At 32.5% G+C, this 17,079-nt stretch overlaps 1 protein-coding gene across 15 annotated transcripts in view; it reads left to right on the top strand.

Moving 5' to 3' along the window:
- GPHN (gephyrin) overlaps window positions 1-17,079 on the top strand; it is a 609,447-nt gene that overhangs the window by 439,038 nt on the left and 153,330 nt on the right. For all 15 annotated transcript variants that reach the window (XM_019451514.2, XM_019451516.2, XM_019451519.2 and 12 more), the window contains one exon: window positions 15,965-16,007. In XM_019451514.2, the coding sequence (XP_019307059.1) occupies window positions 15,965-16,007 (43 nt within the window). The remainder of the gene's footprint in view (window positions 1-15,964; window positions 16,008-17,079) is intronic.

Below are 17,079 nucleotides of genomic sequence, written 5' to 3' on the forward strand. Positions count from 1 at the left end.
ATTAGGTATAACATTTCTACTGTAAAATTTCTAAGTCATACAGTGACCCTGTGAAAAAACTGTTTATAAAAAGAATATATGTACCTTTTTCACCTTAGTTGCATTAAAACATAATACTAATGAGTTCAGGGTTACAGATTTGTAAAGCCAGTTGCTTCACAGCCGTTCTATCATTATAGACTATAAACTAATCCTAAATATATTATTGTAGATATGTATGCAGGGGAGGACTGAAGAAGGATGTGTTGATGGTTCAAAATAAATCTATCAACAATTGAATGAGACTGATTTTAACAAAAATTATAATGGTCAGTCTATATTATACTAACAGTTTTGAATTTTAGAAGTTTTTTTAAAAATCAAGTGTCTCATTTTCAACATCAGTTTGTATTTTTCTTTCATTTTCAATAGCTTCTGTCTTGTTTTTCATATGTTCAGTGAAGAACATAGATAAGAAAAGAGAAAAAAATCACTCTTGAACTCCCCCATATTAATTGTTAAAATGTAACAGAAATAATAAGTGAATTGAAGAAAAGAGAAAGTAGGAGTTTCCTTAGAGTTATAGAGTAAATAAAAAATAAAGAAGCATATATAGAAGGAGTAATTATCATTGAAGGATTCCTTATGTGGAAAAAATGTAAGAATAGCTAGTGTATAAGAGATTTAAGAGTTGGAAAGCTCTGCTGAATGAGTTTCTGCAGAGTTTGACTTCATTCTATTCCTCATTTAACAGCTGAGCAATTCAGGGCACAGCAAAGCTACCTGAAGCAGCCCTGAAAGGATAGAGGGAGTAAGTTGGTTAATAGTTAAACTGTCAAGGACAGCAGTTACAGTTTAGCAACATTCTCAGTTAATGTATACTTAGTGGAGGAAAAAATAATGAAAGTATATGACTTGTAAACATTGGCACTGTGTTTGTTCTTAGACTAAAGAGGGCAAAAGAGTATCCAGATGATCCCAAATTCCAAATTTGAGAAGTCTACACTAAAAGGTTTATGGGTATTGGCAGCTTCATGTAAGTGTCCTTTGGTGAATCAGTTCCCTTTTATCTTTTCTTTTATAGTTCTCATTTTTTAATGAAATATTTCCAATATACAAAAATAAATAAATAAAAAACACCCATATACTGACCACCTAGATTTAGCAAATGTTCATGTTCATGTAATTTCTTTAGATCTTTTAACATGTTTTTCTATTAAGGAATTGTGACAAAGCTCAAGTTCCCTTTGCTTAGAATTTTTATTATATAAGAACAATACATTATATGATAGAAAATTAGAAATATATGAGAAATATATTCTTTCCACATATATGGCATATATTAACCCTGCATTGGAATGGTACTACATTTCTCATCATCCCTTTTGCTCCTGTGACAAACTGATATGTTCCTGCTTATATTTTTTTAAAAAACACTGATTTAGTAGCATGATTTCAGTGATTTTTGGTATGTGCTAGTGGAGATAAAAATACACACACATACATATACTATATGTATATGTATTGTTGAGAAGGAAAAATTTTTCTCTGACCTTCAAAGTTTCTTTTGGCTTGTCTAAGAATTAAATTGAAATGAGACAGATTAACAGGAGAAAAATTTAATTTTGTACATAAGAGAATTTCACATACTCAAGAGGTTCGAAGTCAAGTCAGAAATGTAAAATGAGGTATTTATGCTACCCTGAGCTAAGGAATGGGATAAGGGCTTGGGCTTCAAAAGGAAGGAAGGCAATTCACGGGGCAGTAAGAAGAAAAAGACCAGATGTTTGGTGATTAGATGTTTGTCCTGCCATAGATATAGGTCACTCAGATAAAATTTATGTAATGTAAAAACTCTCATTCTGAGAAAGACCCCCAATTTAAATTCTTCTAGGTAGTTACAGGAGAGGCAGAAGTTTCTCTTAAGCCCACTGCGTCTTGATTGCCTTCAGCTCAAAATAGTCCATGTCTAAGTGGCACACTTTGAGGATATTTGTTCAAAGGATATTTGAACTCCTTCAGTAAGCTGTTTATATACTAGGTATGTGTGTATATATGCATGTGTGTGTGTGTGTGTGTGTATATATACATACACACACACACACACATATATGATCATTTTCCTGTTTATTTTGCTGAGACAATAAATAAACTGGACAAAAGTAGGAGCTAAATCTCAAAAACTGCTCTTATGGACCCCAACCAAACCATAATACCATAGATCTATACTAGGAATATATAGGAAATCAAAAGGAACCAAACAGGAATGCAAAAGTAACAAAAAGAACTAACACTGAACCAAAACACCCCCTGGCATGATTAATAACATTGTTCTGTTCCAAATTAAGCCCAATGTGATTTGGACATGAGTATTGATGATTGTTAAGCATAGAAGTTTTTTTATAACTCAGCTTTCTTTAGTTTGCCCATGTGATACATTTTTTTAATAAACTTTGAAAATGCTTCAACACTTATAATTAATTATAAATCCACTGTCTGAAGAATACTAACAAGTATTGTAGCTATCACAGATTAATAACAATATGGTATCACAAGAGCTTTTATGCAGAAATTTATAGTAAAACTTCAATCAAAAAAGTATTCTACTTCATTGATTTTTATGAAATATCAAATTATTTTGAAAAGGCATTTTTATATACCACTTAGCTGGAACCCTAAGTCTAAACACATACCATGTCTCTTTTCATTACCAATCCTTGGCCTTTCTGACAAATTACAACACTCTTCTTTGGTCAGTTCCAGACTAAGAAGGATTGACGACAATAGTTCCAGTAGCTGACTTTTGATAGTTGGTATCATAATCATCATAGTCATTATCATTCTCACCTCTATTATTATCATCAGAGATAACATATTTATCCTTTATTAAATGTCAGGTATAGATCAAATGTTCTACCTGCATTAGTTTGTTTATTTAATTTTCAAAATAGTCCAATGAGGTGGAAACTCAATAAAGCACAAGCCTTTGCATACTATTAGCTTTTCCCTCAATCTGGGCAGTTCTTCTCTTTGATCTTCCTCTGGGTATCTCAGATCTTAACTCAAATGACACCTATTCAGAGAAATCTTTCTTGTCCACTCTATCTAAAATAGCTTTACCCACAGGGCCCCTGGATGGCTCAGTTGGTTAAGCGTCCGACTCTTGATTTCAGCTCAGGTCATGATCTCATGTACATGAGACCAAGCCCCATATCAGTCTCTGTACTGACAGTGCAAAGTCTGCTTGGGATTTTCTCTCTCTTTCTCTCTCTGTCCCTTCCCCATTTTCTCTCTCTCATTCTTTCTCAAAACTAAATAAATTTTCAAAAAATAAAATAAAACAGTTTTACCCTATCAATCCCTTTACTATCTTTTATTTTCTTCATAAGCATTTATTGCTAGCTGAAACTGTCTTACTCATTTACATGTTAAACAGTTTAAGTATTTATTATCTGTCTACTCCTATTAGAATATAAGTTCCATGGTACCAAGGTCCCTGTCAATCTTATTGATGTTTTACCCCACACCTAGATCTAAGCCTGGCATTGGGTAGGTGCTCAAGAAGTATTTTTTCAGTAAATGAATCTTATCATTATCCTGATTTTTGTAACATGTGAAAGCCAATGCTTAAACAGTTGAGTAATTTATCCAAGGTCTGTAGTTAGCATAACTTTATATTTTTTGTCTACTTCAAGAAGGATTCATTGCATATGCAAGTCTCTAACTTTAGCAGATCAAATTAGCACATGTTCCTGGACCTACAGCTATCAAGCTTAATTTGAAATAAAGATTGGCACACATCTAAAATAATCTTGCCTATCCTCTTCATCCTGAGAATGAGTTAAATAAATGTGAACTTACACTAGTATGAGGGAGTAGAACCAGGAATGTATATAGAGCAAATGCAAATTTTGCAAGGTAATGGAATACCTCAAAATACTGATAAACCTAAATTTAACAATGTTCTAAGAATATCCCCTTTTCTTCAAAAATTTTTACACATGGCTATTTAGCTTTTTCTATTTAAAAAAGTCTAAAAGGAAACTTCAATCAGAAAATATAATGCTTAATTACATAGTAATTCATGGCCAATATATTTACATTGAATTTCTTTTATTTTAATGGGTTGTTTTCTTTCCCTCAAGAATTTTTCATGATTGAATCTTGACCAAATAAAGTTCGTTTTCAAGCTGAGTTTTCACTAAACGGATAAAAAAGAAACTACAAAAAATTTTTGTGTATTAAGCCTTGGAAATTATATTTTAAATCAGACACTTAAAAGGTATAATGTATATCTCATGTAAATTTATTCCATTTTTAATACGGTAAACCACTGTTTTAATATAATAGTCAAGACAAAATCTACAGTCCATTTGAAAGTGACTACAGAAGGTATTTCATACAATCTTAAAAACCAAAGGTATACACTAGGGAACAAACTCAAAAATAAGCTAGAATTCAGTTAATAGACAAATTCTATTAATAGGTACTCCCAAGCCATAAATTTCTCAGGTAAAATTGTGAAAGACTTTGAAATAGACAAGACTTATTTTTGGCTGTCTTGTCTAGGGCACCCTTCTGGATCGTCTTCTCCCTTCTTTGAGCTATTGTACAACACTAAATTGTAATATGTAAATAGTCATGGAAGTTATTCTAATCCATAGGAATAAACATCGTGTGTATTTGGAGATTCAAATGATTTTTGTTCAATTGATCTGAAAGTTCATGTCAACATTCCTGATGGCCCATGTGTGTGAGGTATTTTTAATTCTTTTTTGAACCAATGGGAACATTTTTCTGGTTCTCTTACTAACAGTTAGATAGAAATCTTTGACATATGTTCATTTTATATTTGTATGAGAGTCACGAGTTTACCTTTTTTTAAAAAAAAATTAACTTATAACACAGTTATCCCTTCTTTATAAGCTAAACATTTAATTTTAATGGCAGTGGATTTTCTGCTTTTCCATTTGATTTAGCCCAGACATCCAAAACTTGAGAATTCAGAGAAAATGCAAAGGGCATGTGTAATGTAAGCAAGAGTCTAATAATATCAAACTACATCTGTAAACTGTTTATTACTTGGTTAGGTCATAACAGGCTTGATTAACATAGTATATACCACACATGGTTACAGTATAAGGCTTTAGAAAATTTAGTTCTTATCTCCAGTCCTCAAAGGAACATCCTAAACATTTTCTAACCCACTGCTGTTTTACTAATATAGTATAGAAATGTCTTTGCCTTTGTATATCTTCCATGTGCCTTATGTGTACTAGTTAAACATTTAGAAAAATAAAAACTGCAGTACAACAGCCTTTGAGAAAGGAAAACTATATAGCCAATTCTTATATGGTGTATTATACTCAGTAGGAGCAGTAGTAGTTGTCATTTTTTAATGAATAAGTAAATGATATGACATAACATTTAAGAATGTGTTAGGGGAAGAAAATAATTTTCCATCTACCTTTCTGAGTCCTTGGCTAAGACCTTTTGTAACAAAAGACAGATTAACAAGAGATAAACAAAAAGAAGTTTATTAAAATGTATACCTCATATATATCTGAGAGTAACTCCCCAAGATAGCCTAAACCACCAACTTAAATACCATCTTTAGCCAAAGACAAAATTAAGTGGAGGCAGACAGGCCAGTTATGGGGAGGTTACCAGAAAAAACACAGTAAATAAGAGTAAGGTTTATTAAACAGATTTGTATCTATGTCGTTTCCATTGATAATATTCTCTTCAGGTACAGAGAGGGAGACAATCTTATATATTTCTTTTATAAATATGAATTTCCTTTACCAAAGGAACTTCCACTCTCTTTTCAGAACTTCTTGTGTCTAGTGTTTCTCAAAATAATCAGCTCAAAAAATCTTTATACCAAAAAGGTACATTTTGGAGGGGCATATTCTGCTCCTCCTTATGTGCCACCCCAAAATATAGCATATTGATTATTTTGAGTTAAAGTAACTTAAGAAACAGCCAGTTCAAGAAGGATACTCTAACCCTCCTTTGTCCCCCTGAAAGCAGAAATAAATCTCCCATGTGAAAGGACCCTCCCTGTACTGGAAGTGTTGAAGGCATCCTTATCACCAGAAATAGGGAATTTAGCTCCGAGAAAGCTATATAAACAAACCTGGTTACTTCACTAATTTACTCCCCAAACCCCAAACCCCTTTGTCCTGTCAATTCTTCACAGATTTATTCTTTTTCTATCTCAAAGGTACAAAAGCTGATTGTTTTGGTCACTTCTTTGAGCCTTATGTCTCTGGGGCTTCTGTACATACAAAATTAAATTTGTTTTTCTCCTGTTAATCTGTCTTATGCCAATTTAATTATTCCACCTGCCAAAGAACCTAGAAAAGAAGAAGGGAAAACGTTTCCTTGCCTACAGCATATTCTGCTACCCTTAAATGAACACCAAGGAGAATATTAAATCTAGTTAAAAACTCCGTATTCTTAAAACTCATGTTTAATGAAAGCCAATGTGACTTTCTTCCAGAAGTGCCAGAAAATGATAATAATTACAAATGCTTAATAATTCAGAGTTTTATATTATTAACTATATTCGTCTTTTAGGCTCTAGTTCATAAACCCGTAAAGTTCATGGTTTTTTTTTAAACTTTCTATTCAGATACTTGAAGTAATCTTACTTGATCTTATTTTTGAGAGCAACTGTTGTTGCTCTTGTTAGCAAAAGAAATTAGCTAACATTCTGAATTACAGGTCCAGAGTATCATCCAAACAACAGTAACAACAAACACAGTAATAACTAACACCTATATACCATTCACACTGAGCCAGATACTCTTCTACTCAAACACTTGACACATATTGTCTCACTTTCTTCATAAAAATCCTATGAGGTATTGCTGTTATTTTATATATTAGAAAACAAAGACCTGAAAGAGATTGTAACTTACCTACTGTTATACAACTAATAATGGTAGAGCCAAGATTCAAATCCAGGCAGGCTGTCTCCAGAGTGCTACTCCCCAAACTCCCTTTCACCATACCAGTTTTCCTTCACTCCTGCATCCACCTGCCTATTCTGAGTGGTTCTTATTGCTACGAGAAATAGTCAAGAGCAAAAGACAATGAAAATTCAAGGTCTGATTAGGAATGCACTGATTGCCACTGGTAGGCTAGAAAGATACGGTCATTTACTGGTGTACAGAGAAATGAATTTGGAAGTCAGGAAGGCTGAGTTTCATTACTACTTTACTGTTTGATCTAAAGCCAGTAACAACCCCTGCTTTGTCATCTCTAGAGTGAAGAAAAGTTACACTATAAAGTAATTAATTATTCATCTAAAGATTGAGAAATGGTGTCAAGAATAATCTGAAATCCCTACCAGTCAAAAACTAGTTTATTCAGTTTAGTCTGAATAAATATATTCAGATGATTAGATAGTATATATCCCTTATATTTATCTGATTCAACGTCAAAATTCTCAGAACAAACATCAACTCAGAAATATTGTTGGTACCAAAGAGAGACCAGCCTGAGATTTAGAATTTTCTTAAAATCATTGTGAGTGACTCAATTTAGAATTAAAGCTTTATTGATAATACATTAAGGATATTCACCATTGATATCTGAATTTGTATTCTGTTGAGTTATGGTGATAACCAGTTCTGTTCTTAGTTATGTTCTGCATATCATACTATTCTCTTTGAGAATAAGGAACTCACCAAGTTACCTATAAAGCAGCATAAATAGGCTTTTGATTTTAAGTGTTAATTATAATTCATTTCACCAACTGTGTAACCTGCTATAGTTCCAGCTTCTTTTAGAAGAAGTCAATACTGGGAAAGAAAAATTCTTCACATTTACCTAGAAATTAAGAAAGCTCAGTGGAATTTAAGATAATAATAATTCATGTAACAGTGGGGAAACAGTTACAAATAGTCCTCTGGAAAAGATTGTAAAATTGTATTGCTTACAGATACTGTGTGCCTGAAAAGGCTTATGTTATACATAGATAATAGCTTTGTTGCTCTTATCTGTGTTCACCACATGACTAAAAGTTCAAAAAATAATTAGTTGTGGATAAATACGTGTGTGTGTGTGTGTGTGCGCGTGTGTGTGTGTGTGTGTGTGTGTGTGGAAGTTCACGTTTTGTTAGGGAGTTTTAAATGTGATGACTTTTAATGATTATTCCATGTAATTAAATATCTAAACCAATGGGAAAAGAGCAAGTGAAGCAGAAACTTTTTATAAGCCTGAGCTCATAACTTTTTGATAACCATATTTCTTTTTGTTTCTTAGATGGGCTATTAAATGGGCAATTGGTTAATTTCATTACCAATTTTATATAATTGTTCTCAAAAAAAGAAAAACTTCTTTTATATATGATTTGCCAAAGAGCAGCAGATGGATGTAGGAGAGATTTCTTAGAGCAACAAAATCCTAGAGATAAAAGGAAGCTTGGAAATTGTCTATTTCAAAATTTTTTAACCTTTTTTCTCCTATGGAGCCATTTGGAAATCTGGTAAAGCCTACAGACTTCTTTTCAGAAAGTACTTTTAAATATATAAAATAAAATATGTACAATTACAAAGACTAATGAAATTAAAATCATAGAAATATCTATAAAAAACAAATTGTGTAATAATACTGCCTCTTTCAAAATGCACTAAATAACAAAATCTAGCAGCAAGTCATTACACTACTGTAATTTGAAATCTTGGTCAATATGAACAATATTTTAAGACATCCATAATAATTTGAAGTAATAGATCCTGCTAATATTACTGTGGTTTGTCTCCTAAGCTCATAATGAAAGAAATTAATAAAATTTAATTAGGTTGGTGAATATAAAAATTTTAATTTTTTTCTCCATCCCAGTAAATGAACTCCTTACTTTTATCCACAGGTTCTCTCAAGGGCTCCTATCATCCTCAGTTGAAACCCCTGGAAACATTCTCATTTTGCAGATGAGGGAACTAAGTCCCATAGAATTAAGATAGCTTGAGTAAAATCATACAACACAGCATTAGATTAATCCTTGCAAAGGTAACTTCAGACTTTAACTCAGCCTTTTTCTGAAATTTTAGTCTAGAAATTGGCAATTATAGTCTGTCATTTGTCACTGACGCATGGCATGATATGGAGCAAATTCTTTATTGTCATTGTACCTCAGATTCTACCTAAGTAAATGTAAGTGACTTGAAATCTACATAAGGATAATAATAATGACTTAGACTTGTATTGTTCTTTTTCATTTATAATAGTTTTCACTTTCACAAACAATATCCTACTTACTTTTCCCCATTTTATGGATAAGAAAATTAAAACTCCAAGATGTTAAATGTCATGTCTGAGGTCACACAGCTAAGAATAGAAAAAACCAACATCAGAAACCATACCACTAGACTCCAGAGTATCATGCTGCCTTTCATGTCATAAAGCAAAACTCTGAGTTCCTCAGTTGAATATGTGTTGTGGTAATATAAATCTAATTAAATACAAATGAATTGTCATTAGGTTCAGATGAGCCAAATACTTGTACCCTAATTTATCCAGATAAAGTGATGAATGAATGGAACTATGGAAAGAGCTTTTCTAAACCAATTCTCCATTTTTGATATAAGAATTGAGATGGTAAAGAAATAGAATTTTAAAAGTCTGAGATTGTAGAGTTGTTGGCTTAATGTTGTTTAAATCAAACCTTTCTTTCCTTCTGTTTCTGGGTAGGCTGAAGAGGCAAGTAATCTAAGTACATGCCAATGAGGTCCTTTTTTCTGTCCTCTTAAGTTTTATTTTTATGAGTAAATGGTATTCAAAGAAGTTTGTTCTTTCAGAGGCAAACTGCTCTTAAATAAGTTAAGTAGGGTAGAAAAGTCAAAGTCAAAGAGCCAAACTACATCAAACATCTCTATCATCGCTGTCATTCTAGTGACCTCACCATATGAGATATAGAATGTCCTTTTCTCTTAGAAAATAAGGAGTCTGCTTAACCTGACCTAAAATTTTTGGTGTAGAATAACCGTTATTGGACTCCAAATGTCACTGTTTGATTAACCTTAAATAATATTAATAATGTGTTTTCCAAATTCTGAAGATCATTCTGTAGGGAACTCAGATATGTCTTAGCTATAATCCACATGCTTTCTTATATTACATTTCTTAATATGAGCCCACCCAGCTAAGTAAAAATCATTCTTAAGATAGTACAGGAGTGACTGTGATCATACTTGTACTATAAAAAATAAATTTTAATGTGCTGAGTTTGAAAAAAAACTATGATTACTACAAAATAAACATTAAGAATTAGCAAATGTTTACTCTGTACAGAGCACTATATTTGACATAGTAGGAAATATAAAGAGAATTAAAGCCATATCCTTTCCCTCCAAGAACCTGTAGTACATTTGGGGACCCACATCAATAATTGGAATATAAATAACTATGGTAACTCATAATATAAGTTCAGATAAGAGGCTTTAAGAATTTAGGTAAACCTAAAACTAGAATCTGGTGATTGATGGTTGTGCAACCATGGGGATTTATTACAATTCATCAAACTGTATACGTAAGATGGGTGAATTTTATGGTAGGTAAATTGTATTTCAATAAAGAAATTAAAAGAGTTTAGGGTGGGACACTTAGCTGGCTCAATAGGTAGAGCATATGACTCTTGATCTCTGGGTCTTGAGCTCAAACCCCACATTGGATGTGGAGCCTACTTAAAAATAAATAAATAAAAATTTGAAAAGAAAGAACTTAGGGAAAGAAGAAATAACTTCTGATTAAAGAACTTTTGGAATAGTTTTTGCAGCTGGCACATTTTAAGCTAGATCTTAAAGGACAAGTAGTATTTGGATCAGAAAATAAGCAAAAGGTATTCCAGACAGAATAAATAGCTCATTTAGTCTAAAAGCTCAAGAGTACAAGAAATATTCTAGAGGAGCTAGTTCAGACTTTCCTGCAAGCCTTAGATTTTACATATTCTTTATAAAAGTTTTATATATAACTTATATATATAAAACTTGCTTTCCTACCAATATGTATGGCCATATGGCTATGACATTTCCAAAGTTTTGGTCAATCTCTCTTGGAAAGCGTATAACTGTACATGGGTTTTATTTCTTTTGGGGGTTCAGAAAGAAGACTTTGCCTCCATTTTAGCTAATGATCAAGTTACAATGAGGAGGATATAATTATAATTATTTTACAACTGTCAGTTCCTCCACTGATCATAACATCATAACTGACATTTGTTTCTATCTTTATAGCTTAAAATCCTTGATACATGTCTTATTTCCTTTGAGCCCTTTAACAATCTTTATTTCCCCCGCAAGGAAATGGAGATTCAAGGAGGGCCTAGAGCCTAAAATAATAAAGACATGCTAAAGGGAAGGTCAGGATATTCTGGTTTGCTAAGAATAGATGAGGGAGAGGAAATGGTAATATAAGTAAATAATCTTTGCATTATTAAAACTCTAACTGAATTTCATGTCACATATGAATAAAAAAATAGATGAAGTTAACTATTATTATCAATAATAGGAAAGCAAAGTTGAAGTTTTTTCTAAGGAGCTGATATACCCTATTGACAGGAACAACCCATGTTAAAATAAGTTTTGACAGTAGAGAAGAGTACATAGGAAATTTAGTAACAGTTTCTAAATAGGTAGTCTTTGTTGTGGTTTGTCTTTTAAAATGTAAGAAGATTAAAATTTAAATTATCTTTCTACACCATTGCCATAGAATTTCTCAAATTACATAAGTAAGCAGATATACAGAAGCTTAATTTCTAATTTAAAATGTGACTGCTGACCAGTAAAATTCTTAATGTCCATCAAAGACAACTTCTTTAGTTCTCGACTTTGACCCCATATGACCAACCGCTCAGAATTTTTCAGTATGAACCATATTGTATAGATTTATTCCTAATATTTGCAAGGAGAAAGAATACATATTAGCCTGGTGAGCAGCAAAATTGAGGCAGTTTTTATGTAACCTGAGTTGTGCTAACCTGCAATCAAATGTAATCTCCATTTTAATATTTATACATCTTTATATTGTTATGAGTCTATTCTTAACATGGGCTTTATTTTATTTGTTTCTCTCCTCCCTCACTTCTGTGAAATGCAGAAGGGAAAGGATGTTTGTTATTCACACATTGTACCCCACTAACTGGTGTTACACATCTGGCTTCCACTGGAGAGCCCCTGACATCGCAGGGAACGGTGATCAAAATTCCACACACTAGCTTCAAGCTGGGGGCTCATAGCTACTGCAGCATTGAAGGGGGTCTTTTCCTGGCTTCTTTAAAATAAGCATGGTGATGGGATGGTTTAAGGGAAGAACACCTCTCAAATCACATGACCACTGCTGCGCTTCCGTGTGTCCTGCTTTCTTCATAACAGCTTGGCACTACATTTTTTCCCTGTATCTTAATGGTTTTGTGTGTGTACGAGTGGGATGGGGTGGGGAGACTTGTCAGTGGATGGTTATCCATTATGCATGCATCTTTCAGTGTTAGAGTGATGTGCCTTCCCTTATGTGTCACAGATTATAGTCTCACAGATTAAATATTCTGTGTTCCTGAGAGATTGGACTGTCTCTCTTATTGGTGTGAGATTCATGTGTTTTGATGTTTACCCCCTCAATTGTTCTTCATGCTGCATTAAACATAAGTTGAAATGTTCTCCCATAAGAGTTAGCTTTTCATGTTGGGCTGAAAAAGTCTTCATTTCTGTGTAGCAATTCATGTTATTATAACCTATGGCTTTCAATTGTACCTCCCATAATGAAGAGCTGACTTTAAACACTGTGCTATTCTTGTTATGACCTAAGCATAAGGTAAGTCACTTCTCTAACTGTATTTAAAGATTGTGGTTGTTTGTTAAAATTTTCTCAGCTTTGTTTAAAGCATTTTCACTTTTTTTCTTTACCATTATTACATGCTCTCCCCCCCTTTTGTTTTCTGTTTCATGGCTTAAGATTTCTACTGTACAATGTGATCTTCAGCAAAAATTATATTATACATGTAAACACATGTTGAAATGAATTAAATGAATTATTTGATGTCTGAAAGCAGTCTTGATTAGTAAATGAATACCTATGTTTTCAGTAAGTCTCTTGTGTTTTTCTTTTCCTCCATTGACTGTAATATAATAAATGCTGTTTCTAGACATTATTTTAGTTTAATTCCAGTTCAAAGGGGGTTAATTTTCAACACCATAAAGTTAGATGTTAATTGTAATAAAATGACATAATCCAATAAAATAAAGCAATAGATAATCGAACACCATACCTTTCATTTTTAATCCCCAATAAATTTGGTATTAGGTCAAAATGTCAATTTTATTTTGTTTTTCAGACTTCCCTTTGTTTTTTGTTTTTTGTTTTTCCATTGACTAAAAAGCCAGTGTAAGATTTAAAAAAAAAAAAAAGCGAACTGTAAAACTTGGGACAAACCTGTGCTACCTTCTTTCTAATCCATATATATGAGAATAAGAACAGTAATCGTTTCTTGATTTTATTTTTTCAAGTAAATCCCATTACATTGTGAGTTAGGTAAAAATCTTCATATTGAGATTTTTAAAAATTAGATAAATATTGTAAAGGTGACCAGTTTCATGGTATAAGAGAGAGGGGCATCACTTTTGCATATATATTTTTAATATCTTAAAATTATTTTTCTCATTTTTTAATATATACTCAAGATCACCAAAGTAAAGAAGTTCATGTAATCATTGATTTTAAGTGATTTTCCTCAAATCTAGGTCAAATAGCCAGTGTAATGTAAATGAGAAAACATTGGTTACACTGCTGTTGGCAATTTGTGAACCAAAATGAATACTCACATTCCAGAAACTGAATTATTTTTTATCACCCAAACTTCTGCAAAATATATAGTTACGAACTCAGGTGCCACAAAACAAGACTTTGGGTTTCATTATTAAATTCATGCTATGAACATTTTTTTAAATTTTTTAGCCACCTAAAGTAGGAAGAGGGTTTTTTGTTGTTGTTGCTGTTTTGGTTTGGTTCAGCTTTTTGGTAAAGCTAGCTAGTTCTTCACCACCATTTCCATTTAGACATTATCTAAATCTGTTGAAACATTTGACGAGACAATTTGAACTACTCATCTGAAATGCTCTGTTCATTATAAATCTCTTGTTTCTATCCACACACTAGCTCCACTCTAAATTGGAAGGGCTTAAAGATGAACTCTGGAGGAATAGAGGCTACGACTTAAGAGTAACTATTACTGATCAAAGGAGCTGCTTTCCATTCGCAAACATTGCTTTGCGCTATGGGTTTGGGCTCCTTCTGTTTCTACATCTTGTTGAAGACTTTCTTGACTTCCATTTGACTTCCTTGAACTCTGTTTTTGTCTTTCAGCATTATCCCCTTTTTTTTCCTTCTCTCTCCCAGATTTTTCTCTCACTCTATTAGCTTTCTCTTGTGTTCCCTGAACTGCTTTTAAAAATGTAGTTTAACTCTTTATTAAGCTTGTCTATTAATTTGTCTATTAGTGTTTGTTTCTTTTCTCCTTTAAGGCTGTAGTGGTATAGTGACACCTATTTTCATTCCATGGTGTACAAACTTGCTTGTTTATTTTGCAGCAAGTTCATTAGAGATTCTTACTCTCTTAGTATGAATTTTCAATAAGAAATAGCAGAACATTTTGCATTCACATATTGGCTCCTTCTATAAACCCATACTTTCTTTTCTCTTGTCTAGACTTATTTCCCCAAACCTCTCTTTCTTCTTTTTCTTTTTCTCACTCTCCTGTCTTTCTCCCTGTATTTTTGTTTTAAGTAGTCATTAATTATTTTCCTTTCCCATTTGGTCCATAATTGTTTTTCAATAGAACTTCTGAGTAAAAGAATGTAAGAATATTATCTCCCAGATTAGCTTCTTCATTCTAGTGTAGCTTATAACTAACTAAACAATCTGGGCCAAAAGGGAATAACTTTAACATCTGGAATTATTTTTCCCTTTTTTCCCCTTTTTTTGGTGTGTGTGTGTGTGTGTGTGTGTTTTTCTTGTGTGTATGTTTGTGATTTTTTTTATTGTTGTTGTTTCTTTAAACATTAACAATTGTTCTTTTCAGGGAAGGACAACCATAACCCACCCTAAGTTGCAACATTTCTTTCATAAGTTGTTTCATTACAATAGTAGATTGTGTTAAGCAATAGAAATTAATTTGTTGTATATATATAGATTTGGGGCAAGCTGCTGGGGAGTGGGAAAAAAGAGGTGTGCAGTTTAAATACAGTTTCCTCAGATATTAACAAACATGTATGCCATCCAATGTGGCTTTTGAATTCAACACTTTTGTAACATTTAAAAGAATGTTCTGCTTGGACATCAACTTTTTGCACCAAAGCATAAGGGTTTCTGATTGATAAACTTTATTCACACCTAAGAACTGGTAAATAAATGAGTTCAGTTTTATTGATTCCCAACAAAGGCATCTTTCATAGCCAATATTATAACCAATTATTATAATCAGTAAGTAACAAAAGTCATTGGAATCACACATTAATATTATATATGAGGATTTCTCTGTTTTCCCCTTATCAATGTGTACAACTAAAGTTACTACAATGGAATATTTTATTACAACTTTATTACCTGGATTGCATTATTAGTCTAGTCAAGAGTTATCACAGTGCCTTAAGATTAGGGGTCTGTATTCACACCCGAATACGTTGTAACATTTTTTTCCACATACTAATTTCAGTACACATCAATAAAAAATTGCCTTTGGTTTTGCCTCTGTGCCATTTATAATGTTGTACCCCCAGTTTTTTTCAGAAGTCTACTCTTTCTTTACAGTAAGAAAAAGACAAAAAATAGGAAACAAATGTAATATATTTTTACTACTATGTTTTGATATCTGAGATACATTGAGCCTTTGCTCCTAAACCTCAGGAGCTTGCCCATTAAGTATGCATACATATCTGGCTATCTGTGTTTTGAGCCCTAAATTACTGAGTTTATGCTCTCTTTGCAGGTCCAGTCCAGGTGCAGCAGCAAGGAGAACATTCTCAGAGCCAGTAAGTATGCCATCATTTCAGATGGACTATAAGACTGTGGTTCAACAGGAAGGAGAGCTTTAAAATGTTTTGGTGAAAGAATGAAAAAGAGCATTTTGGGTCAGTTTATATAAATGTTAGGGTTTTTACCTCTTAAGAATATTATCAATATGTTAATGAATATTGCCTTCATTCCAGTTAGTTCTGGAAGCCTACACCAGAATTTTGATAGCACTTATAACTAAGATTGTAATGAGTTCCTCAATGATTCTGCGATTAGAACCCTCTTTAACTGCCCCACTGCCAAAAATCATTTGAAAATAGACTAACTGAAAATAATAATATAAATCCACTATAAGCATCTAACTTTAAAAAAAAAACAAGTGACTCTTAAGAGGAGTTGTAATCATCTTGTAAATACAAATTCATTCCTGAAATATCCTACTTTCACAAGCAGCATGTTTTCAAACATAGTGCCATGAAACAAGGATGAAGAAACCTTAATTTTATTTTTTTTTGTTTGATCACTAATAACATTAACTTGAAAGTCCTTTAACTTTGTGTATTATTCATGTTTCTATCTTATAAAAAGGAACTGTAAATAGCTTTTCCTTACCTGTATCCTTGAAATGATATAACATGGGGAGGTTGTGCCTTAAAAGTTTGGGGATCCTAAGAGAAAAGTACTATATAAATGCTAATAATTTAATATTGTTCTCTGTCACTTAAAATTAATGACATCATCCTATCTTCTCCCTGATCTTTATCAAGAAATGAAGTTCAGGTGGGCCATATGTAACTAAATGGGTCTCTTGCATACCTACACCACTGGGAATTTTAGTAAACAGGATGATTTTCCAGTAGAATATCTGTATTTTTTTTAACTGTTACAAAAGTAATTGGAGAACTTCAAATAGATAAAAATGCATGTTTTGTTTTATTTTCTTTAGTGTAACTTTTTCCCATTTCTGTGTTGTGAATCTGTTATGTTAGCTTGAAACCATTGAGCTGGTAAGCAAGCACACTGCAATTACTTGCCCAGGACTTTTATATTAAAGTTGTATAAAAATAAATTGAAGCAAACAGATTTTAC

This window comes from Panthera pardus, unplaced genomic scaffold (assembly GCF_024362965.1).
Source record: "Panthera pardus isolate Hobbes unplaced genomic scaffold, ASM2436296v1 HiC_scaffold_24, whole genome shotgun sequence".
NCBI lineage: Eukaryota > Metazoa > Chordata > Mammalia > Carnivora > Felidae > Panthera > Panthera pardus.